General features: G+C 43.8%; 1 protein-coding gene across 1 annotated transcript in view; it reads left to right on the forward strand.

Annotated features, from left to right (window-relative positions):
• SLC6A11 (solute carrier family 6 member 11) overlaps positions 1 to 24,406 on the forward strand; it is a 95,644-nt gene extending 71,238 nt beyond the window's left edge. The window contains exons 9-16 of the mRNA XM_065687004.1: positions 11,663 to 11,766; positions 14,822 to 14,946; positions 16,033 to 16,145; positions 17,503 to 17,640; positions 19,298 to 19,400; positions 20,181 to 20,281; positions 21,592 to 21,762; positions 23,539 to 24,406. Coding sequence (XP_065543076.1) covers positions 11,663 to 11,766; positions 14,822 to 14,946; positions 16,033 to 16,145; positions 17,503 to 17,640; positions 19,298 to 19,400; positions 20,181 to 20,281; positions 21,592 to 21,762; positions 23,539 to 23,691 — 1,008 coding nt within the window. The 3' untranslated portion in view covers positions 23,692 to 24,406. The remainder of the gene's footprint in view (positions 1 to 11,662; positions 11,767 to 14,821; positions 14,947 to 16,032; positions 16,146 to 17,502; positions 17,641 to 19,297; positions 19,401 to 20,180; positions 20,282 to 21,591; positions 21,763 to 23,538) is intronic.
• The last annotated feature ends 2,196 nt before the right edge of the window (positions 24,407 to 26,602 follow it).

The following is a 26,602-nucleotide window of genomic DNA, read 5'->3' on the forward strand; positions in this document are numbered from 1 at the left end:
ATGTTATAGCCAAACACAAAAAAACTGAGCAATTGTAATAACTGTGTGTGATGTGGGAAAATTCAAATAATTAGCTATTCCTCCCTGTATGATTTTGTCTGCAGGATTCATAGGAATAAGATATGTATAGTCAAAAGAAAGAGCAAAATGAATGCAAGGAATGGATTTATATACTTCAAACGTCTGCATCTTTGAGTGTTTGGGTTGGTTTTGAGACTAGACTGGTACTTTGAACTGAACTCTATTTTGTGCAGTTGCATAGCACGGATGTTCAGCTGATATTGATGTTAGCAGCTATTGAAGAAAGAAACTCAGTTGATTGCCAGAGAGTGACTAGAGAATAAATTAAATCTGTTTAATTCTGGGTTTCATGCCTTTGAACAGAGATTTCAGTTGAGGGCAGGTCCAGAGTGTAAAGAAGCACTTTTTGCACCAGGATCTAGGCACCGCATAATCCTGCTCACAAAGGCCTCCAGGGCTGATAGAGATGCTTTGGCCTCTTCTCCATCTATTTGACAAAGCATTCCACATTGAAACTGAAAATGTCCAAAATGAATCTGTCTTTTAGGTCAGGTGTTGTGTGAATGTATAGCATTCTGCATCCTGCTTAGCGAGGGAGGAACACAGGAAGTGTCTTTTTCAAATGCATAGTGGATAAAACTAACACAAGAGGCAATATAGGCCCACTGTTGAACGAGGTGGGTGTCCTGGAGACAGAGGATATAAAGAAGGCAGAGGTGCTGAATGCCTTCTTTGCCTCTGTCTTTACTCCTGCAGACTCTCCCCAGAGGAACAAGATTCCTGTAGCCCCAGAAGGAGTCAGGACAAAGGAGGAGTTTCCTTTGGTAGATGAGGATTGGGTTAGGGATCAGTTAAGCAGTCTGGACTCCTATAAATCTGTAGGTCCGGATGGCATACACCCGCGGGTGCTGAGGGAGCTTGCAGAGGTCATTGCTCGGCCACTCTCCATCATCTTTGGTAAGACGTGGGAAAAAGGAGAGGTGCCTGAGGATTGGAGGATAGCAAGTGTCACGCCAGTCTATAAGAAGGGCAAGAAGGAGGACCCGGGTGATTATAGACCCATCAGCCTTACCTCCATCCCTGGAAAGGTGATGGAACAACTTATTCTTGACACCATCTCTAGACATATCAAGGATGAGGGGGTCATTAAGAACAGCCAACATGGTTTTATCAAGGGGAAGTCATGTTTGACCAACCTTATAGCCTTCTATGAGGAAGTGACTAGGTGGAGGGATGATGGTAGAGCAGTAGATGTGGTTTTTCTTGATTTCAGTAGGACATTTGATACTGTCTCCCACAGCATCCTCATAGATAAGCTAAGGAAGTGTGGGCTTGACGATCAAGTAGTGAGGTGGATCAAGAGCTGGTTGAAGGGAAGAAGGCAGAGAGTTGTGGTCAATGGGGCAGAATCTAGCTGGAGGTCTGTGACTAGTGGAGTTCCTCAGGGGTCGGTGCTGGGACCGGTGCTGTTTAATATTTTCATCAATGACCTGGATGAGGGAACTGAGTGCACCCTCAGCAAGTTTGCTGATGACACAAAACTGGGAGGAGTGGCTGACACACCAGAGGACTGTGCTGCCATTCAGCGAGACCTGGACAGGCTGGAGAGTTGGGCGGGGAGAAACTTGATGAAATTCAACAAGGGCAAGTGTAGAGTCTTGCATCTGGGGAAGAACAACCCCATGTACCAGTACAGGTTGGGGGTTGACCTGCTGGAAAGTAGTGAACGAGAAAGGGACCTGGGGGTCCTGGTGGATAGGAGGATGACCATGAGCCAGCAATGTGCTCTTGCGGCCAAAAAGGCCAATGGCATCCTAGGGTGTGGTTAGTAGGTCAAGAGAGGTTCTCCTCCCCCTCTACTCAGCCTTGGTGAGGCCGCATCTGGAATATTGCGTCCAGTTCTGGGCCCCTCTGTTCAAGAAGGACAGGGAATTGCTTGAAGGAGTCCAGCGCAGAGCCACAAAGATGATTAAGGGAGTGGAACATCTCCCTTATGAGGAGAGGCTGAGGGAGCTGGGTCTCTTTAGCTTGGAGAAGAGGAGACTGAGGGGTGACCTCATCAATGTTTACAAATATGTAAAGGGTGGGTGTCAGGATGATGGAGCTAGGCTTTTTTCAGTGATATCCAGTGATAGGACAAGGGGCAATGGGTGTAAACTGGAACATAGGAAGTTCCACGTTAACATCAGGAAGAACTTCTTTACTGTAAGAGTGACAGAGCACTGGAACAGGTTGCCCAGGGGGGTTGTGGAGTCTCCTACACTGGAGATATTCAAGGCCCGCCTGGACAAGTTCCTGTGTGATGTACTGTAGGTTACCCTGCTCTTGTGGGGGGGTTGGACTAGATGATCTTTTGAGGTCCCTTCCAACCCTTGGGATTCTGTGAAGTGTCAAAAAAGAAGCTGCCACACGTATACCTGCTGCTTTCCCTCCAGTGTATCTATATCCAGACATCACACAATAGATTAGTTATCCTGTTCTCTCCTGCTATTCTCACGTATGCTACACCATGCCAAGTGTAATAGTTTGAGATGTAGTTGAATGTTTTTCATAATGAGAAAACCAGAAAAAAATTACTTGAATTGGAACAAGATCAAAGGTAAAATGCTCAGTGTCCACCACTGCCTATTGTCTATTTTTTCTTAGAAGACACATTCCTATATGCATAAAAATGTAACTTGTAGCAGAGGAATCTAATAGCAATGTAAGAAACATTCTGGGAATTCCTGTCATAGTTGCACATTAACCTATACTGTGTAGGCACACTTCAGTAGTTTCCTGGTGCTTTCAAAAGTTCATCTCAGTGATAATATTGTCGTTTGTTTAAGAGATGTGGGATCTGAGAATGGAAGAAAGAGTCTTGTAAATAAAAACTGGTAAAGCTCTCTGCCTTGGAAACTTCAGGCTACCATTTTCTGTGGGGTTACAGCAGGAAGGGCAGCTTGGTTTTCCACTGCAGCTCCTACTCAGTCAGTTACATTAGCTAGTAACTGAAAGCAGTCTTTAATGGTGAAATGGTAGAAAAGACTTATGCAGACTACCTGAGATGAAAGGACAAGGTGAAATAGAGACTGGCTTTTTCCCAGGGTCCTTAGAGACTGCATTTTTTAATCATATTTTGCTCATTGTAAATTTTAGGTCTTCCTACAGATTTATGTCAAATTATTAGAGCAGTTCTGACCTGTTGTAGCAACGCTTGGAGCTCTAGTTGGCAGCGGTCCCTTAAACTCTCTCGTGTAACTCTTGTTGGCAAGACAGAAGCCAAGGTTAGGGTGATAGCTGGCAGATTCCTTTGAAATGGTTTGATTCTCCAGCAGCTTCTGTTAGTGTTCATAATTAAACATGTTGTTAATTCCCTCATATCTATTGGGGTACTCTTCAAGTATGGGTACTACTTCAAGATTGAGAACTAACATAGCTCCTTACAGTCCTGTCATGTCTAAACATACATGATAATGAAAGAATGTACAGAAGTGGAAGCTAAGATCTTTATCTTTGTCACCTAAGTTCTCAGCTTTAACTTGTGTCTTTAGCTAAAGTAATACTCTTATCTTCATCAAGAGAACCCTTAAGAAAACTGAGGAGTTGGTCTTGTCCAAAATTATTAATGAGGATGCAGAAAAGAAGCTGTTACTGTTACAAGGGGAAAAAAGATACGCCACTGCTTATCTAGTGACAACAATGGTTATTGATCTGGGTTACGGCAAGCCGACCTGGATGAGTTCCTCAGCTTCCTGACCTCAGGAAGTTGTTACAGTATTTCTGAGAGCACTTTTTTACACTGGAAAGGCTTCCATGCATGAAGATGCGCGCCCTCAGCAAGTTTGCCGATGACACCAAGCTGTGTGGTTCGGTTGATACGCTGGAGGGAAGGGATGCCATCCAGAGGGACCTTGACACACTTGTGAGGTGGGCTGATGCCAACCTCATGAAGTTTAACCATGACAAGTGCAAGGTCCTACACCTGGGTCAGAGCAATCCCAGGCACAGCTACAGGTTGGGCAAAGAAGAGATTCAGAGCAGCCCTGCAGAGAAGGACTTTGGGGTGCTGGTTGATAAGAAAATGAACATGAGCCGGCAGTGTGCGCTCGCAGCACAGAAAGCCAACCGTATCCTGGGCTGCATCAAAAGGAGCGTGACCAGCAGGGCGAAGGAGGTGATCCTGCCCCTCTACTCTGCTCTCCTGAGACCTCACCTGGAGCATTGTGTGCAGTTCTGGTGTCCTCAACATAAAAAGGACATGGAACTGCTGGAACAAGTCCAGAGGAGGCCACGAGGATGATCAGGGGACTGGAGCACCTCCCATATGAAGACAGACTGAGGAAGTTGGGGCTGTTCAGCCTGGAGAAGAGAAGCTGCGTGGAGACCTCATAGCCTTCCAGTATATGAAAGGGGCTTGTAAGGATGCTGAGGAGGAACTCTTCATTAGGGACTGTAGTGATAGGACAAGGGGTAATGGGTTCAAAGTGAAACAGGGGAAGTTTAGATTGGATATAAGAAAGAAGTTCTTTACTGTGAGGGCGGTGAGGCACTGGAATGGGTTGCCCAAGGAAGTTGTGAATGCTCCATCCCTGGCAGTGCTCAAGGCCAGGTTGGACAGAGCCTTGTGTGACATAGCTTAGTGTGAGGTGTCCCTGCCCATGGCAACGGGGTTGGAACTTAGATGATCTTGAGGTCCTTTCCAACCTTAACTATTCTGTTCTATTCTATGATTCTATCTTGGCGAGCCTGTGTGAGGTCCATGACTGGCTTTCAGTCTCTGCTGTCCATCTCTCTTTTTTTTCATGCTGGGTGGCTTGGTGCAAACCGTACTTTGTGACTATAGATTTACAAGCCTGTGCTTTAGAAGCCAACTTGAAGATGCTGAACCTTGTGCTCTGGCACAGGCAGAGATATTCCATAACTGACATGAGCTTTTGCCATTTTCCACACACTCCCCAGACACTGAGAGAGACACTGGCACGTGAACATTAAACCTTTCAGGACATGTAAGACTGAAACTGCAGTAATGTTCATATTGAATTCTATTTGGCAACAGGTTGTTTTATTCAAGCATTCTTACTGTCATAACAATCTGCAAGTGTTCTATGCCTCTACCTTGACATTTCATTTATTAAATCCTGACAGCAAAGGCTTTTTTTTTTTTTTTTCAAATTCTTATTTGAAACCAAAGGAAAACTGCTTTTTCAAATACAAACACTGCTGAGATTCATCAAAAGTAGTGAATAATTTAAATGGAAAGAAAACTCCAAAGTGATTTCTTATTCTCTGATAACAGAATGGGAAATAAATGACTATCAACATTTGGAACATCATGTTTTAAAGAGCGAGAGCCTCATTTAACTGGCCTGTAAGATCTCCCATGTTCTCAGAGTGCTTCATTATAATCGTCATTAACCACTCTAATTAAGGGTGCTTTGAGCTTTGCAGCTGAAGTGGGTGTTCAGTCTTCCTGTTAAGAGTGAAAATCAGTGTGCATATTTATGCAGCTACCCCACTGGGATGCATATTTTAGCCAGTACTCAGACACCAATGGGAAATTAATTCCCTGATTTTGATAGAAATACTCAAGGAAGCAAACTTAAGTGTGGGGTACAAATTGCAGCAGCACTCGCATGTTTATCATTTCCAGCAGATCTGTTAACTATAGACTATAGGAAAGGTCATGGAAAGACAGATACTCAATGGACACGTTTTGCTTAATGGAAGAATCCTCAGAGTGCTCGACTGTTGTTCTAGATATGGTTGGAGAAATATGGATGCTGCAGATGTTCAAGATCAGCACTTACATTGAGAACTCTAAGCTGTCATCTGAACTAAAGCACCCCAATGGTTTGGTACCATTAAGAAATCTGGCAAATACAATTTAGAAGATTACAGAAAGAGAACAGGTAACCTGTGGGTTTCTCTGCATACACAAGGCCTGAATCTGTAATACATGGCCACCTAAAGCCTGCATTTAAGTCCAGATTAGTATCAAGAACAGCTACTGCCTTAGCATCTGTGTTGGTTCTGGGAGTTCAGAGAGCAGTACCAGGGGAGGAGATCTTTGATATCTCTCCTGCCACAGGTCAGAGGCAGTTGCAATGACATCCTCAACACGGCTTTTGTGTTTGGTATAAAGCTGTGAGCTTGCTCTATAGCAGCTTTGTTCATTCCTGCTACTTCTCCTTGTGTGTAATTAGGCATATACTTGATCATCTACACACTGCTTGCTCTTTAGAGGTTTTCTGGGCTTCTCTGGTATAAATTTCATCCTTTCAGGCCTGTGCATGGTCTTTCCTACTTAGTGCCACAGTAACAACAGCACTAGTGCTGCACAGTCGTTATTCTCATTGATGGCTTAGAGCAGAGTTAAAAAATCACCCCCCAACCACAGCAGATGTGGATCAACAGTTAGAAGTCTGCTGTCCCCATGTGCAGGGGGCTTGTGGGGATGCATGCACACAACAGAGGCAGAGACAGGCATTTGAAGTATAGGAAGTGGTTGAGGTGATTTGTTTGTCCTATTTTTGACATTATTTGAACAACAGACTGAAAAATTAAGCCATAAACTGGTGTTTATCCCAAGAGCTTCCCTACCCATCCCATAGCCAAGATGTCCCCAGGCACAGGCAGGATACCTGGCCAGGTCCTGTCTGCCTCCGGGGCCCATCACAGAGGCATGGGGTGCCTGGCTCTGCATGTGAACGTAGAACCTGCCACAAAGAGGATTTCCAAGTATCACATTTTTAACAAACCCCCCAACTTCTGCTCACAAATGTCCTCAACATGCATTTTGGCCATCTCGCATCATTCCTAGAGACTAATACGCAGAGACATGCACAGTGAGACAGAACAGTGCCATTTCGTTCATAGCTTCCTAGATCAGGTGTAAAATGAAGCTTTCCAGACTGAAAATAACTGCTTAATTATCCCACGTTCCCCAGACATGAAATGATTTTCTACTTTTTGAGTTACATTTAGCTGTTTGGCATGGCTCTAAAAGTCTGTGGAAGTCCCAGTTACAGTCAGTTTATCCTTGGAGATGTTTCCTGCAGTCATGGGAAGGTTCCATAATGGCTGTATATAGAAAAGACATACAAAGAGTATTGAAAGTAAAGGGAAGGTACAAATTAAAGAAAAACCTGCAACTTCACAATAGCCCTTCAGGTGAGCAATGTTCATCTTTATTCCGTGAATTAGGGAAACAGCTGATGTCAACACATAGCAGGTTTCCCCAGGGTCTCTGCTTTATCCAAGTACAGCGGCAGCTGAGCCCATTTCAGGACAGGGATGCAGGATTTTGGCTTATACTTTTTCCACATTGCTTGGCCCTGTAGATACACAGCACATCATCCAGACCTTGGGCATCACAGAGCCCTTTCTGCACTGTGCATATACTGCATAAACATCAGTTACTCTGTTTTCAGCGTATGGCATGACCCCATCTTACTCATTTAGAGAGATACATAGTGAGACTAAAATGAGAGGCCATCAGTCTGTTGGGGATTTTCAGTTTGAAGCCATAGACCTGTGTTTTTATACTGTGGAGAGTTTCGGTGCTTTTTAGGTTTTTTTACTTATTCCAAACATGGCTTTTATGCATCTTAGTTGCAGCAGTGAATGCTCAGTAATTTTGTTCTTCCCTTTGGACACATGCTATTGCTAACTTTGGACACCTATTAAATTAGGGTTGCCCAGCTAATGAACTTTTGAGAAAGGGCTGGTTTGAGTGATTTATGGATGTAACATCACACAGAAGCTTTACAGCAGAGACATGAAGAGAATCTAATTCTCTAGAGCAGTATTTTGCTGGTTTCACTACAGCACATCCCCCTTCTTCCTTCTTTATCCTTCATTCATTACATGTGCTACAGTCATGGCAATGAAAGAGGCAAGGGGTCCTCCAGACAACAGGATCCTCTGTTTGACTAGCTCAATTCATCTCCCTGGGCAGAGAGAGAATAGTCATGTAAATGAAGACTGTGTCCTAGACCTGCACCCAAGAAGGCCAAATTAAGATTACCCAGGCAGACTTAATATCTGGGCGTTGCTGGCTTTTGGGAGCTGGACTTTACAAAACAGGGCTTTCCATTTGTAGCAAAAGATGTTCATGTTTATTCTGTTGTGTGGAATTGTGTTTGTACCAGCATTAGTTATGAGCAGGATAGAGCTGAGACTGCTGCTGGTGACTAACAGGGTGAATCAGGAAAGCTGCAAAGTGAAGTGTGGGAAAGCCCCGACATGGGTATCAGGACACAGACAGCTCTGCTGTTCGCCTTCCCACTCAAGCAATGGGAAGCGGAGAGACTCGCAGCCTCACTGTTATGCCTCATTTCTCCTCGGGGAAAGCAGGCAGTGCTGCAGAGGTGAGCCTTGTTTACCTTGCCTTCTCCCTTTGGGAACAGAGCTTCATGGCACTGTCTCAGCTCCTTCTTCCCAGCCAGCAGGAATCATTTCTGTGCAGGAGTCAGAGCAGTAGCTGTGCTATTGTACTCTGAGCTGGCCTTTGTGTTCCTCTTGTTTGCCCATGCTATTGCTAACGTACTGCTGGGCCCAGCACGTCCGGAAAGTGGCTGTACCATGGGCGCAAAACATGGAAACACAGTCGAAATAAAGATTCTGTCCTTTGGCATTTGGATATAATAAACAGAGCATTTTTGCTCTAATTGTAATGTTTTGGCATGGAAACATTTTAAATTTGAGATGAAAATCAGTAATAAGAAACACCTTCATCTTTTGAAGTACAAGCTAATACAAGACTATAACACATTGTCAATGCCCAAATTTATGAATTGGCTTAATTACCACTGACCAAAGGGTCTTCTAGGTAAAAGGTTTATAGAGCATGAACACGGTGTTCTCTGGTACAGGTCCTTTCCTCTGGAATTTACTCATGCCAGAAACCTATCAAGCCCCGTCTCATTTCAGAAAGAAACATCCTTTTTGTCCCGGGCTCTCACCAGTGCTGGCTCCAGATCTCTTGGTTTGCAGCTTCCTGGCAGCGTTTTGTCTCTGTCCTTCAGAATTCCATTGTTCTGCAGAATTGTGCTACATTCATTCCGTGTACTTGGAAAATGGTTCAACCTCCAGCGTAAGCCAGGCAGTGCTAATTGAGCACTCAGAAATAACTGACAACACTTTTGTTGCTGGGAGCCAGACGGTGACACCTGGATTTGTGAGCGGTATCTACAGCAGCCCATCTGTACCCACTGGAAGTTCCAATGAGAACAACTTGCTCTGAGGTACAGTCTGTGAATGACTGAGGCTGGATATGAACTTAAACTGATAACAATTCATCCACCTCAAGGAATTCTCCAGCCATAAATGAGTACTGCATTCCAATGCTAAATGCTAAATGTCAAATGGGCACTAGCTGCTGGGGCAAGGAGGTGAAGTACTGATCTGTAATATCAACTGCATGGTTTTAAAACATTGACATGTCTAGGCTTGAGACAGAAATACAAGTTAGTCCAGCGCATGTTTTGCCAGCCAAAATCTACCTGTGGTTTCTAAATTTCTTTCCCTATTCCCCATTTCCTCGATCAGCTGTAGATGTTTTTGCCATTTCAGAAACCTGAAATTGGAACATTAATGGTCATCACAAATTCAGCATTACTGATTCTCTGAGTGTGCAACCCAAGAAAGCCTACACTGGTTCTGTTATTCCATTCAGTAAATAAAATGACTTCTTCATGTTTGAACATTGGCCCTTAAGTTACACTGGGATTTCTGGATTGATGTCATATAGTGCACAAAGGACCAAAGGGCTTTTCAATCTGATTCAACCTCTATAGAATATGCGAACGTTTGGTTACAGAACATGTTTCTCATAAGGTATTTGCCACTTTTTATGTTTAATCACAGTCAGATGTCATGGTCTTTAGAGAAGACTTTCTTACTTTGACAGAAATAGCATCTCTTATGGCCAGAATTCTGTCGTTCTCTAGGCAGGTACACAGGACCTCCAGAGGAGTGTGCTCTCTGTTCCTGTTCTCTCCAGCAGCTCTGAAGGTTCTCACTTCAGAGTACAATTTTTCTTTGCCCCCGTTTCCAGAGGACTTGCTGTCCAAGGAATAATCAGACTTGTGTGGAGCTGGCAAATGCCAGCAGGAAAGGCTCTTGCTCATCTAAGTGCTGGACAATGCACTGCCACAATGGCTTCTGCCGAACTTGAGGTGGAAGGGAAGCGTAGATTCTCCCCGTGCTGATCCAGTTCCCTAGCTTTTGTTTCTGTTTAAGAGGACTGTGCATTCGCGGTTGACCTATGCTACTTACAGCTTTCTTGGGAGCTTCTGTTCTCGTTAAAGAGCCTGTCTGTCAAAAGGCTTTCTCTGGGCAGTTTTTTCCTTACCAAGTGGTGAAACTTTGAGATGTAACCAGCTGTGTCTTATTTGGTATGACAGCAAGGAAACCATTTAAGCCACTGATGCAAATCAAATGTGATCCTAATGTTATTCCTAAACAGAAACACTCTTAATAAATCCAGAGACCAAGGTCCCGCTTGATCACATGTAAAACAAATACATCCCCTTCATACGAGTATTTGATTACTATTATTATTCATGAAATCATTACCTGCATTACCTCTTTCCTGTCTCAAACTTACAGTAGCTAATGGCTACACAGCTATTGCCCCAGGTTATCAGCCACTATTTTATTACTCCTCTGAAAAGCACTTTGGTTGCTCTGCTTTAAAAAACCCAGCCTTACAGAGTTCTTATCCCAGGAAACCAGGAGTCAGAATTTATTGGATTGGAAATAATAGTGCAGCTGTGTTGATGTGGGTTCTCCACATTGCTCTCGTGGCAAGATCAGGAGTGAAAAGAGTATATTCACTTCCAGTAATAACACACCCAGCCTGTAGTCAAATGAAATGAACTGGTTTGTTGGAGTCTTTATGAAGTCAACAAAATGGCATGTTATATTAATGTTCTGAGCTTACTGTGAGAAGAATAATTGCACTGGGTCAGCTCATGCCTCCTGGTTTGGTTTTTAATTTTCTGATTTAGAATTTAGTATTTGCATCATGTCAGGATATAAATGTTGCCATAATGCTATTATAAAGCCATTTACTTGTTAAGCTTTATAGAACCTTTATTCACTAATTGTACAGTGACCAGAACAACCAGATCCTAGTGCCTAACTGGGGCCATTAAGTACTGCTAAAAACCCTTTCCCTGGAGAAGTTGTCCCTTCTCTTTCCCCAGCTTAATCTGAATGTCATCTATGAATGGCAGCTTTTGTCTTCAGAGTGTTTTTTTAACACTACATTTTTAAATTTGAATAAATAATTATGAAGTAAGAATGAGATAAATGCAGAAGATTGTGATCCAGTTGCTGTTACTAACACCCTGTAGTGTTAATAAATCCATTAAAGAACTTACACTGGGTGAGGTTCTTTCTCCAGAAATTCTGTGTCTCCTTCTACGTAGGTTAGGTTGAACCTGTGAAGACCAGCTGAGTTACTCCTTGGTTGTGCCACTGGGAAAGAGACAGCAATGTAACCCATGGCATACTTGTTTTGAGGCTGTGATGTATAACAGGTTTGCCGGACACTGTTTCCCTGCAGTTGCCTCTGCAGGTTTGCAGACGGGACACGCATGAAGGTGATTCCTTCCTGACCTGTTTTCGCCATTTGGTTCGTTTCTGTCTCCAGGTGTGGGTGGATGCTGGAACACAGATATTTTTCTCTTATGCGATCTGCTTGGGATGCTTGACAGCTCTGGGAAGCTACAACAACTATAATAACAACTGCTACAGGTAATACCTTCCACACTTCTACATTTAGTTTTGGTGATGGAAACATCCACATACATCACTCAGAAGTACTTTTCCTTTTCCTTTAGCTATTTGCAGATGAGCACATGCTCAAGTTCTTGTAGAACAGAGATCTATAATGTTTCATATAATTGTTTCAGAGGAACTCTTTTCCGAAATCTGGTGTTTTCATCCCTTTTGATCATGCCTGACCCTTGCACAGCCACAAGCCACTCAGTAGACACAGGCATACACAATTGCATCTATAATATACAGAAGTAAATATATGTACAGTTGCATGTACGTACAATATTTGATTGTATAATGAATATCTGCTTTAAAAAAAAATCCTACAAAAGATTATTATTAAAAGTCACCTGAGTTTGGTCTGAATGTCCCTTTCTGCCACAATCGACTGGCTCCTCACTCGGGCACAGGAGAAATGGAGAGCATTTAATTGCTTATCTTTATAGAAATCAGTAAGGAAATTGCTAATGACTTCAACAGATTTTAATGTTTCCTGAACCAATGTCAAAAGGAGGTGACACACAGAATCCCCATTCCATTCTACCAGCATCGGCAAGAACACAACCACTACTTTTTTCCTTCTGTCGTCAGTAGTTACGGAATCAGTTTTTCTACTATTCAACAGCTTCTAAGAGAAGGCAGTAAATGAGAGTTTGATTATGCTGAGTCCATTCTGACCTCCAGACAGAGAATTAAAATTTGATTTTTCCATAAAGGAACAGTTACAATCCAAAAGCGAAAGAACCCCAAACAGAGCCCTCATCCCCCACAGGGTGAGTGTGTACATTCTACATTACAGGTTTACTTGAAGAGTTCAGAAGACAGTTTTAGCAAACACCTTCTTTCGGTATCTTGGCAATAATTTGTGCTTCTGTCAGAGAAACAGCAAACAGCAGGACCCTCCAAACAGAGAGGGAACTGGGATACTGGAAACCACAGAGACACAGATGCATCCACCTGCTGAACGTCTGCAAAGCGACCCAGTGGCAGGTACAGGTACTTTGCCATCTAAACATGCGAAGTAACTTAGCAGCAACTTAAATTGGACTTTGCTTGGCTCTGACAGCCCAAATTCCAAATGTTCTACTGCCTAAAGTGGTGTAAGTAGAGTCAGACAGCCCCAGCAGATAGGAGAGGACAATCTTCCTGTTTCTGCTTCATGCGGCTCTGGGTTTGCAGAGTGGATCCAGCTCCCTGCAGCACACTGCACAGCTCCCCCCGCCCCCACCAGGGGAAGCACCGGTTGGTCTCATTCTAGCACCGTTCCTGTGTCCTGGAGCCTGACACTGTGGTGGGACAAGAGCTGTGTGTGAGCCTAAGTACGGCAGATTGCCACTGGGGTGCAGAAGACAAAGAAGTCATTTCTCAGGCTGCCAACAAATGGACAAAACTGTTCAGAAACAAAGATGTGGCCTTTATCAAAAGGAGAAGAGGAATGGGATTTGGTCTTGAGGGTATCCATGAGGGTAAGGAAGTAACCGGAGGGATGAAAAGGCCCTGTGGGCTCTTCTAAGAAGCTCCTTAAGGAAGGCAGAATAATTTTTCAGCAGTATCGTGGCTGCCAGGCCAGGGACAGGATAAGGAATGCATGTCTTGAATTATTCAGGTGATTGGCAAGACATTAGTTTGGAAGAATATGAAGTGCCCCAACCTTCACCTGATAAAAAGAAAAATCTTCCTTTTTGGGCTGCATCTGAAGCCTGGGAATTGTCTAAAATAAATCTTACCTGCAGAAAACGCACTGTTTCAAATGGGAGGCATTGTACAACCAGTGAGCAGCCAGATCCATCCCTCTGAAGCAGGAGCTCTCCCCACCCTCCACCAAAGGATCAAAAATTACACAGACTGCCAAGGGGTTTTGCTTGGAATGTGTGCCAGGACTTCCAGAATATGAACTGCCTCTTACTGTCACTACCAATCTATGACAAAGATAGGACTTTACACTGAAGATGTGGATTCAGAAGCTGTTAGATTTTACAGGGTATTTTCTTCTCATAAACAACTTGCACAAAAATTTGCTTCAGATTTAGGATGGGAATAAAGCAGACTAAGGTATAGGCTCAACAGAACTACAGGTCTGCCTTGGGTTTCAGTTTGGATATTGTTTCAGGTTTGGCATCCTCATGTACGTTCAGGCATGTAGGTTAGATTATTACTTTCTCAAGTACACAGCTCTCGCAGCAAACACTCCTAAAAGGCTGACTGTCAGGATAAATCATTCCCAGCTCATTGCTGTCACACCTCAAGTGCTGTCTGAAAGCAGGATGAACAAGGATATTTCACTGGGCTCTGGGGAAAGATTGCACCTTGCTGCAGGACCATTTTCCCTTTCTTCACAGTGATTTACTACTGTGACATTTCCAATCTGGGAAAGAAATATTTCTTCACCTTGGCCTTGTAACTGCCATTGTTTGATGTGTAGGATACCCAGGTGTGAGAGATCAGCGTCCCTGCACCGTCTTTGCCTGCTTGTCAGGCACTTTTTTAGGCGTATACGTACTTCCTGGACTATGTTTGGTGGTTTTTGTTACAACAGCTTCTTACAAAAAGTCTGTAAACCAAATTGGAGTTGTATTTTGTATGAAAAGATATTGCCAATATACTGTAACTGGAATAGGATTAGCTAAGATCTGACTATAGGGTTTTTTTTCCAGGAAACAAATTAATACCAACTTTATAGAGTTTATAAATGAGTTCATATCCTCTGGAACGCATTATTGCAACTACCATTGAGACTTTATTTTTAGTACCATTCTTACAGCATTTTTACACATTTTTAAAGCATCTATCAAAGAACAGTAGTGAATAGCAGCAGGTTTGTAATTCAACCAGTTAAAACACACAAGGGTATAGTGATGGTTTCTTCCTGCAAATAGTTATACTTGACTGATAATATTAGTTGGGAGCTTAGTCTTAATGAGCAACTTAATGTCCTGCAGCATGAGGTGCTCTAAGTCCTGCAGCTCAGTAGACGGAAGCAAGCCAGGCTCTGGAGATCAACTGTACAAATGTTTCTTATTTATATTTTCAGAGACTGCATCATGCTCTGCTGCTTGAACAGTGGCACAAGCTTTGTTGCTGGTTTTGCTATCTTTTCAGTTCTTGGATTTATGGCTTATGAGCAAGGCGTGCCCATTGCAGAGGTTGCAGAATCAGGTAAGTTCCAAAAGCAGTTTTCAGAGTTGTTAAAAAATGCCAGAGGTTGCTGTCAGAACACTGGGTCTGTGCCACAAAGTCTTGCTTAATGTGTCCTATCCAGACAGAGATCTCTTAACAGTCACATGGCTAATGCCATCTCGTAATGTCACTAAGTTTTTCTCCCAGGGACATACACTGAGACACTCTGGTTGATTAAGTATAAAAGTTCTTGTTTTGAGTCCAGAAAGGCACAAAGGCTTTTAATGAACCACCTAATGTTCGTTACCATCCCTTGGAGTTAGGCATCCAATGGAAGTTAAGAGTTTTTTAACACCTTTGTGGATGTCACATCTTTAAGCATCACTTAAAACTGGACAGAACAAGAAGGAGGACCACCAGAAAGGAAAGCAGTATAATGCTGAACTGTTGAGAGGAGAAACGGCTCTCAGGAAGTTAGTCAAGGTTAGCAGGAAAACTGCCCTCAAGACAATTGGCTTTGTACTATTATAGAAACTATATAGGGAAAGGCTAAAGGACTGCAGCAACTCTGGAAATTATAGGAGCTTGTAAATACTGTTCAGTGCAACAGCTGGAGTGTGCTGACAGGTCTTTGCTGAAGTTACTGCAGCAGGAGCGCAGAGGTACTCCTCTTGACCTTCAAACGTTTGGACAGGATGTAGGCAGAGTTGATGTGCCAAGCAAGTCTTCATTACTGATTAGCCTTATCACCAAATATTTAGACTACTGGAGATGTAGCGTTTGTCAAATTGGTCAATACTGTATTTAGCTTCTCTCTGCCATAAAAGAACAGTTAAGTTGTGGTGGGTTGACCTCTGCCAGCAGCTGAGCGTCCACACTGTTGTCACTAACCCACCCTGGTGGGATGGGACGGGGGGCAAGAAGAGAAAAAGGGAGAGCACTGGTGCCTGGAGATAAAGACAGGTTAATAAAGGGTGCTGTGGCAGCCCTAAGGCTGCTGTTGGCAGTGCTGTTCTACCCACAGACCCTCAGCACAGTTCTCCACAGGCTGCAGTGCAGGAATTTGACTTCATCTCAGCCAGACCCAGTACACAAGTGTAAACTGTTTCCTTTCTTCCTTTTCAGGACCAGGACTTGCATTCATTGCTTACCCTAAAGCTGTTACCATGATGCCTCTTTCTCCTCTGTGGGCAGCTCTGTTCTTTATGATGCTCATATTCCTTGGATTAGATAGTCAGGTATGAAACAAATGCTGTTTAAATAATTTGTCAGATCCCCTAGCATGTGTATGGCAGCATCCATGATGGAAACAGCATCTCATCTGATGAAAGGATGAACCCTAGCTTAATTCCATGCATAAAACCGTCATTCAAGTTCCTTATTTTAAATCTTTCAAATCTTGTGGATGCGGATTATTTTACGATTTCCTGTGACACTGATTCAGCCTGATTCACTGAATCAGCTTTCATTATGAACACCGCCATTAGCTTGAACTTAAGTATGGGTGATTAAAATTCACAGGTCAGTAAATACCAGTGTGCCTTTTTTCCCCATTTTTAAAGCACTTTGCAATGAATTTTGAAACTGAGTATCAGTGATAGTGTAAGTTTCTAGGGTGTATTTATACTTCAAGATACCATAGCAAGGAATGTGTAGTCATATTCTGCAGCAAAGTGACAGCATAGAAGTTGTTCTTCCTGTGTGACCATCAAAATTATGAAAGGTGTTTGATGAACAAGGTGGCAGTTTTAGCATGCAGCTCAGCTCTCAGCATGACTTGGTGCAGAAAGTTTATGACCGTATGCTGTAGAATAAGTATATTCTAAAGTATATACCTTTCACTGCTTGTTTTGCATGACATTAAACTGAATGTTTTTGTAACTACTCTTCTTCCTGATCAAACAATTCTTTTCAAAGTCTTTTAAAATGGTCATTTCCTGAATTCTGCTGGTGACTGCTGCAGTGAGGCAGGCTTTGCACTGCCTACCTCTGGCCGTTCGTTTGGGTGCCTATTTTAGAAACCTTCTCCAGAGCCCTGAGTCAGAACTCAAGCCTCTTGCTTTCTGCTGAGTTTCAAAGTTAATAAGAACGTTCCTCCCCTCCCTCACTAGCTCTGCTTGGCTTGGGCGCTTAATAGCTTTGTGGAGCTTCTTTCTTCTGTAAAATGAAGAGAACTTCTCCAAAACCCCTGCAGCTCCTGTGGCAGTGTTTGAAGGTGCAGAGCACTGCAGCTGCTCCTGTGAGTGATAACAAGTGCAGGGTGCTCAGAGTGCAGTTCTGCTGCAATCCAGTGGGTGGTTTGTACACTATTTAAGTCCCATTCAAGACACATTTGAAAGAGTTAATGTATGTAATCCCTCTGCTGCAGGGCAAATGTATTCTGGGATAATATTATGGACTGGAAATATATAGCTTTGGTCTTTTTAATTCTGAAATGGTGTTTCTCTCAGTTTGAGCTTCTGCTTACAGAATGTCCTCAGGGATCATTCAGTCTCTGTGATGGGAACATAGAAGATATTTGAAGTGTTTCTGTAGCAAATCCAAGTCCCAGATGAGACTCATACTTCAGTTGTGCTTTCCTATCATTCGTTGCAGTTCGTGTGTGTTGAAAGCCTGGTGACAGCTGTTGTAGATATGTACCCAAAAATCTTCCGAAGGGGCTACCGAAGAGAACTGTTGATTCTTGGCCTTTCCATTGTGTCCTACTTCATCGGCCTAATAATGTTAACTGAGGTAAGATGTGCTTTGTTGTACTGCTGCAGAGAAAAGGGAACGGGCTTCTGTTTATAATTGTAACAGGTAAAATGCAAGAATGTTTGCCATATATACGTTTCGCTGTCAGGAATGTGACTACAAAATACTTGAGACGCTCTCCTCAACTACTCTCAACTACTGTGGAACAGCTGAAATGGGGAATGTATCCTCAGTTCTTCAGCTGGGCTTAGGAAGTACTTTAATCCAATTTACGTAGCCAAGGAAATTCCATCTGCTTTGCACCAGCCATCTCTATTGACTATGGTTTCTGCTTGCTTACTATGGGCAGACCTATTTGGATTAATAGATCAGTCAAGAAGATGGAGTAGAGTGAAAACAGGAAACAAAGACATCTTTGATTTGTATGTCACCAGGCCAGGTCAGTCAATGCAGCCAATCTCTGAGCAGCAACTGCTTCAGGGAGAGTGACAGGAAAACAAAATAAAGGAAATAAATCTTTTATTCCAAAGCAGGGGGTTTGCTTTGGGATGCTCTAAACTAGAAATTCTGAGCGTGTCAGCCCATCCAGCAGTTCATGATACAACACCTCTGCTACTTCTGCGTGTGGTACCAGGTTGGGGGAGGACTCTGGGACCCTTTGGTACTTGGTAGGAGTTTAGTGGTTGCTTTACAGCATGACTTGTATCAGCAGTTTTCCTCTCAAGGCCTCAAGAGAGAGGGGCAGAGTCCCCACCCTCCTCTGCCCATATTGCTTGCTGGACCATTGGAGCCTCACTGTATCAGGGGGCGAGGCAGAGAAAACAGCTTCCTAAACTGAACGTTCATCCTGGCCGCTTTAATGGCCAAGGGCCACCGTGTGTCTGCTGGTTGGTATTGTGGCACTACTGATTGCAGAGGGTGGCAGGACGCTGACAGCGCAGTGTGCGTGGTGCAGGGATGTTTTGCTGGTGCAGGGCAAAGCTTGGGCCTGCTCTCCTTTCTCGAAGGGCAGAGGTTGCTGTTGTAAAGCCATTTGGAGAACAACTTTTAACTTGGTAGGAAAGCATGTTTTAAAGACCTGTTGGAGTCAGGGTGATTCTCGGGGGGGTTTTTTGGGGGGGTGTCAAATAATGACTCAGTAATGTGGCTTAAAGGCTGTGAGCTACACCCAAACTTCATAGGTTGATTTACTCATTTTACAGTCCCTATGCCATTGGAAAGTGATTCTAGTAGCTACAGATTTTGCCTTCTTTCCCCATATTTTAACTAATTCCTTTGCACTTGAATAGCACAGACACAAAACCAAGAACCTGCTTCTTCATGTGCAGTGATCTGGAGTTCAAAAGCACCTGTAGATGTCTACAGCTTGATGTGTTAACAAATGAAGTTGAAAAAAGGCAGGGAAGTGGGAGAGCATCTTGGAATCAAGTCAAATGTTGTTCACTCCAGCATTTACTACCTTAAAGCAAATGTCTACTGCCAGTCAAGGGAATAACCTCAAGTGGAAGCAAAAATCTTTCACAGTAAGAAATCAGTGAGAAATTAATGTACTTTGTTCAGGAAGGAACCAACTTTACTAGGAAGATTGCCAGGGAACCAACAGATGGACTGTGTAATTAAAGCCATATTTGCTATGAAATACTGCTACTGGTGCCAACACAATAGCTTTATTCCTTTATCTGGTTTTGTCTTCCAGGGTGGGATGTACGTCTTTCAGTTATTTGACTCTTATGCAGCTAGTGGCATGTGCCTTCTCTTTGTTGCCATATTTGAATGTGTCTGTATAGGCTGGGTTTACGGTGAGTTGCTGAAAACTGCTGTGGTTTCAGGTTTTATGGAAGTTTTCTATTTGCATAAAAGCAATGTGTGAGCCTTGTACGCTTATGGAATGGGGCTCTCCACATTCCCATGCCCTGCCATAAGTCAGTAATGCCTTTTTTCCCCACTCTAAATAACAGAGATAGTGAAATAGATGTATTTATTTATTTTCCCCTTAGTCCTTGTTAGGACTGACCTGCACCTTCCTTCCTCGGGGCATGTTCCCTCCCACTGCTGACAGTCACAGGTATATCCAGGGGAGCTGGAGTTCCTGCCTCATTACCACAGGGAGGGACATAGCAGCGTCCCTCCCTCTGCTGCTTGTCTGTCAGCAAAGCCAAAAGCGAACCACCACGGATGTTCACGGTTACGTGGTCCAGCAGTTTTTGCACCCACAAGACTATCAGTATGACCTTCAGTCCCAGCTATTGAGGGATTCACACACAAGCTTGTAGCATATAGATACACTTTAACCGCCTTTGCTCAGGCTGTTAGTGCCCAGAAGCCATTTCTGTTTGACAGCTTGACCACTTCATTGCTCACAATGGTCAGATCCAGATGTGGGCAGCAATCTCTCTGGCAAGTATGGAGCAGATGACAGAGATGTAAGTGTCAGGGAAAGACACAGCCTCAGGGAAAGACAGAGCAGCCCTTGTTGCTCTGTCAGAAACACTGTTGTTCTCTTCATGTTTTGAATACTGACCAATGCAACCTCTTCCACGTCCATTCTACCTCTGGTTTTCATTTGTTTCCTGGGGTAGGCAGCAATCGCTTTTATGAAAACATTGAAGACATGATTGGGTACAGACCACTGTCGCTGATCAAATGGTGCTGGATGGTTCTAACTCCCGGGATTTGCGCAGTAAGTACAGAGCATCCAAGGAACTTGGTTAAACACAAAGAGGATTTTCTGTGCTTACTTCCAGAATGTTGCTGCTGCTGCTAGTTCAGAAAAAACATCTCCTGATTCGTAGCTTATGTCCTAGTTAAAAAACACCCCGTAGGATCTGCCAGATATGTGAGTTGTGAGAACTCTTAGTATACACAATAATAGGAAGAAGCAGGGCCCTACATGAACATCTGCCAGTACAATGGAGGCTTTTTTTCACTCCATCACTGCATCTCTGCTACACCCAGTGTCTACCCCACATAACTCAAGCTCCTCCAGACTCATGATGGTTTCCTGGCTGCTCCAGCCTTGTTCCTTCTCTCTCTTTGGGTAAGTAGACCTTTTTTCAGACAGGACAGTTTCTTTCTTCTGGCAAAAGTAGTGGCCAAAAGCATATCTGATATGCGTGAAGAAGGGGAAGGAATTTGCCCTGCCACAAGGTAGCAGTGCCGGTGCCAGCTCTGGTGGTCTGCTGTGGCTGCACAACAGGGTCAAAAGTACAAAAGGAGCATGACCAGTTTGCACATACATTTGATCTACAAGTGCTTGAGCTTTAGATGCTAAAACCTTCCAGTTGTCCAACACATAAATGATAGCGGCTGCAAACCCACAGATGCTGGGGCACCAGTGGGGTTCCCTTGAGCTCTGCCAGTTCATTCACAAACTTGGGTACCTTTCTGACTCATTTTCACCAACCCATAAATGAACTCAGTATCTCTTGCTCTTGTACACCCTTTTCACCACTTTGGAGAAAGTCCACAGTAGCTTTTCTATATTTCATAAACTTAAATGGTCCAAACTGCTTGATAAGACGCCTGCTGGATTTAGACAGCTGTATTATCCTTCTGTGAGGATTCTGGCCTGCAGAGCTGCAAACACAGACAGCGGATTAGGGCAACTCTGAAAATGTTGGCTTTCCTTTATCACTGTGACAGGTTGGAGAGAACACAGCTTGTGTTACTTAATCACAGCTGCTTCGTGGGAGCAAAACTTAGGCTTTCCTGCCGAGGTACTGTTTGCTATCAAAGTGCAGGTTTTATTGTCATCGAGAGGTAAATAGGATTTAAACTTTAAAGGTTGTTCGTTTCTGTGGAAGCTACTGAGACGTGTTATTTAAGCTGTCCATAAAAGCAGACACTGCTGGTTGTTTTGTTTCTCTGACTGAAAAGCTTCCCTCTTCTTTCCATCTTTAGGTTGGTTAGGCCTTGCCTAACCAATCATTTTCTTGTTCCACAGGCAGTGTTTTGTCAAATGCCACTAATACATTTCTCTGCTCCTTTCAGGGAATCTTCATCTTTTTTCTGGTGAAATACAAGCCTCTGAAATACAACAATGTGTATATATACCCTGACTGGGGCTACGGCATAGGGTGGATGATGGCACTCTCGTCCATGATCTGTATCCCCCTGTGGATGTGCATTAAGCTGTGGAAGACAGAAGGCACTTTCATAGGGGTAAGATACATTTTCAGATTGGTAATACCAAAAGAAGGAATGGGACTGGAGTGTGAGCCCCCACCTCAGGAGACTAAGCACAGTTTAATAGAAGAATAAATACCACTTGTGGTTTCTGGTGGCAACTCGGGTTAGGCCTCTCAGTCACTGGTAGAAAGAGGGATATGAATTTTCTCTGTTTTCTTCTGAATGTGTGGTCTGTGGCAAACTAAACAATACTATGGCTTTAAGGAGCTCAGTTCCTGCTCAGTTTGTAGCTTAAAATGTCTGTAACATCAGCTAAATCCCTCAAGAAGGTTATACCAGCCATTCATTCTGGTCAGCTGTCTTCTTTCATGGCTTCGGTGACTAATGTTTGTGCTGGCAGGATTTTCCTCTGGGAGCTGGGTTGCAAACCTCACATACGCCTTGTATACAGTTTTCCTGATTACAGTTATCTGAGTGAGAAATACAGGCAGAAAGAAATATTCAGTGCTGTTTACTAACATTTGGTATCAGGTTAGCTCAGGTCCAGGCTGAGGTTAAGATTATTAAATTTATGACTTTTTCTTCAAAGAAGGACAGCGAAGATGACTATCTGTAATGGAAGAAACAAGAATATAAGCCTTATGCCCCCATTTGGGATTTCTCATGTTGCAGAAAAGCCTAGTTCTGTTGTCTGGAGCCCCTTACATTCTAGTCAGTGGAAGGAGGTAACTCTGTATTGCCTCCTCCTATCTCGACACATGTATGGAAGGGCCTTTATTCAGCCCCTTTTGTGCTTTCTCTGTCTCTCTGATATTCTCATGGATCATGCCAACAGGATGAACAAGGCTGTAGGAAGTTCTGTGTCTGGGGTGCCTGGGGCTCCTTAATTTACCCAGCACTTTGGAAAGGTCTGTCTCAGTGTGTACCCACACTGCCAAGATAATCCTCCATTCAGAGCCAAAGGGTATGACATCTAAATGTATCCGAGTACCTCTCGTTGCAATAGGTACTGCATTCCTGAATGGAAAAGGCATCCAACATGGCAGTCCATGTTGAAATGACACCATTAGGCCGATTAAATATGGCCTGGAGAGTACCTAGGAAACCTTTGCTATGGGTATATAACCACAAAATTAATTGTCTGCAATATAATTGTCTTAGCATGTCAAAAAGGAAGTTTTGCACAAACCTCAACATGGTTTCCTTAATGCATCAACCTTTCCCTGTCTCTGCAAGTAAATAGACTTTGTCTGAAGTCCATTTAGTCTGAAGCACGGCAGACAGGTTGTTCGCTTTTCCATACCTGAACACGGGAGGGGGTTTTAGTCACAGCTGCAAACTTCTCAGTAAGCCAACTTCCTGCAGCAGCTCTGCCCCCGAGCTGAGAGCAGCAACGTTGCTAGAAATGAGGAAGTTCTCATATGAACACCCATCTTTTTGCTCTTTACCGTAGCTTGATACACTTCGGTGGTCTCTTGTGTATCTTTTCAGTGTATATCCTTTGACTATACCATGAGAGACATAATGCACCCACAGATCAGGCCTTACCCAGAGCACGGAGCTGAGCTTCTTTACGGCAGGGGATGACACTCTGAATCAGCATGAAAATTCACTTCACCTTCATCCTCTAGCATTCGGTCTGGTGTGATCTGTAAAGAATTGGGGAGCATGCAGTGTTCTGGATGTACCTGGAACAGGGAAATGAGAAGTGGAAATACGAGAGAAAGGGGGTTATAGTCAGTCTGTTTAAGAAATGTCTGTCTGTCATCAAGGCAAAAATAATGGCTCCCATCTTCTCCAATTTTCTAGAAATTCAGGAAGCTGATTACACCCAGCTCAGATCTGAAAATGAGAGGGAAGCTTGGAGGAGGAGCCTACATTGCAGCAATAAACGACTGCGATGCCAAACTGAAAGGAGATGGAGCCATTTCAACCATTACAGAAAAGGAGACACATTTCTGAAAGAACTCTCTTTTTTTTTGAGTTGTTTGTTTTTTTGGGTTTTTTGTATAAATAAATGGATAAATAAATTCACTTAATTCTAGAGGCTGGCTTGTTTTGCACAGAATTTTATTAACCAGTTAATTATAAAGTGAAAACTGTATACTTGTTTAAAAATGAGTTTTTTAAATGACTGTATAAGTAATGATGATGTAAAAGAAAAAGAAATAGTTCTCAGTATGTTAGTGATGACTTCTTGTAATATGGTGATTGCAGTTAATGTTTTTTGGCAGCTAGAGGGACTGTATCATGTGCTGTACAAGTTTTTTACGTTGATTTCTGGCAGGTGTAATATTGTGTAGATCTGTGCATTCTAACCTTTGAGCATTCCAGACCATTTCAGCTGTTCATGTATGTATATAAAGTGGACAGGATGTCCTTGGGTTTATACTGGAACCAACCATGAGGGGGTGCAGGATGACTTGTAGCTGGTGTCGATGTTGCTGTCTGGAGGCAGGCTGCACCCATGGGAGTCAGAGGGAGCCTCTCCAGTGCAGGGGTGTCAGGCTGTGTGGGTTCAGCTGCTGCTCCCTGGGCTGGGAAGGCACATTCGCAGCTACCACAGCTCTGCTTCCAGGGTCAGCGTTGGGAAGCCAGTAGGAAGCAACACCTCAGCTGCTCTTCCGGCCTTCCCTCCGCCCTCCATGTGCTTCAGCAGGTCTAAAACTGTGATGGAATGGGCCCACTTCCGAGTCACCGTTATTTCTGGAGATTGGATAGAGTATTTCTTAGGAGATACGAATTTTGCTGCTCTTGTAAGGTCTCTGGGATGATGTGTACTGCTCCAGGAGACCTCTGAAACTTTGCATTTGCCTTTGTGTCTGGGTACCAGGACTTCATTTTGGCTGACGCTTCCCATCTGCGGAAGAGCAATGTGTCTGTCTGTGCTTGTACAAGAGGAGATACGTGTGGAGATGTGCTGAGGAAAAAAAAAGAGCAGGTTTAGAGCCTTTGTCTCTCTTCATCTGTAGTTTGCCAGTCTGTCTGCCTGGACATCTGCTCATTCCCCTCATGAAACCAAGAGTGCTGTAGTGGCAGTGTGCAGCGCTACACAGCTTTTCTCATCTTCAAGGTACTTTCTAGATCCTCTCAGATTGGGCACTGATTATTCTACCCCACGTGGTATTGAGGCTTGCACCGGCTCAGGATGGGAGCGTAATTGGTAGAAGGCTGCTGAAATCTGGTCCTTAATCTCTACAAGGATTCCAGGGGGTAATTTATCTATGGTGCAGATGAAGGAATGAAGACAGGGATGTTGCGACCTCTGTTTCGCAGAGGGAGCAGGATTGGGTTTGTGGTATCAGGTCTTTTTATTCTATCAGTTGTATGAACTGGCTCCCTCTGATTTAAAACAGATTTTGTATGTGAATGTAGCTGATGGATGGTGGTTACCATGCGGTATGCACATGCTAGTCCCAGTGTCAAAATCTCCGTCTCTTGGGTTGGTTATTTTTCCCTTGCCTATACTCCAAACAGTGTTATTTGTTCTGGACAACCTCTTTTCCTTGTGGCTTTTTGTGTAATGGTTGTGTGAGAACCTGTGGAGGAGCACTGTACTACCCTGCCCAGTACCTGCCGGGGAGAGAAAAGCAACAGCCTAACTCAGAAGCAGTGACATGCAGGCTGCTGTCTTCTCTGCAGTTCCAAACCAGCAAAGCTCAGATACCATCACCTGGAATTATTAGGAAGAGAAGTGGCTGCTGGCCCCTGGCAGAGGAAACTGCTTCACTACAAGTCACTAAGGATGTCCCAGGATTGCCCAGAACTGTACATGTGGTCAGCACTTCTCTGACATTTTATGTCTTAAAAAGGCGTTTTCATAGAATCGCTTTGTCTCAAATCACATCATTAAAACTCATCGATCTATCTAATTTTATTTTATCTTCTCTGTATTTGTTGTGTGCTAAGGTGGAGGTCTCAGACTGAACTTCTCTACCAGGATTCAACTTGAAATGTTTTAAGTCCTGCTCACCTTGGCATGCTCCATCCTTGCGTGTTTCGGAAAGGACACTTTGAAGGAGCCTGCCTTTGTGAAGGTACCGAGCTGTCACCTGGGACTGCTGGCCTCCCTCAGAGGGAGCCTGCAGCCGGGGATCCGCAGCTGGGGGTACCACAGTCCCACTGGCAAATGGGACTGCTGGAAGAGAAGTGTTCCCAGAATTGAAACCACAGATTGAGTTTTATACAACGAAGCAACTGAAAGCTGCATGTTGACATTGACTCCATGCCTGCTCCGAAACCCAGAAATTAACAGTTTTGGAAGCCCTAAGAAGTTGCAAGCATTTCTGACCCAGTGTCCCTTTCTGGTCTCTGTCTCCACCCATCTGTGTTGCAGTACTGAGGCCCCAAAGCCACCTATGGAGCTTGGGATGGGTTATGTTCCCCCCCAACATGTTTTCTTAGCAGCGAAGGCTGTGTGGATGTAGATGCACTGTCAGGTTACACTGGGCCTTGATCTCGGTGCAGTTACCCTCAGCCATCAGGACTCACATCATGACCGTGTGCAGTACAGTGTGCCCGGAGGTGGCACCCACACCGCTCCTGGCCATCCATCAGGCACAAAATCAAAGTCCCAGACAGGTCAACCTTGCCCTTTGACTCCACACGCAGAGCTGGGGCTCGTGCATGTCAGCTTATCAGTGCGCTGTGAACTGCTGTGCTCATCCAAGGATCTCCCCAGGAGCTACGTGCTTTGTGTGGAACATGCTTCCTCTTCTGCTGCTATGAACCATCTCACCTGTAGCTTTATACACATACATATGGTTTGGCATGGTCTCAGCTATTACACAGTATTACTAATGTGCTGTGCTTGTAAATGTGTCCATTTAATATCGATCTGCCTTGTTTAACACCGTACTGATTTTTAAAACCT

The sequence above is a fragment of the Lathamus discolor genome, chromosome 7 (genome assembly GCF_037157495.1).
Source record: "Lathamus discolor isolate bLatDis1 chromosome 7, bLatDis1.hap1, whole genome shotgun sequence".
In the NCBI taxonomy this organism is placed as follows: Eukaryota; Metazoa; Chordata; class Aves; order Psittaciformes; family Psittacidae; genus Lathamus; species Lathamus discolor.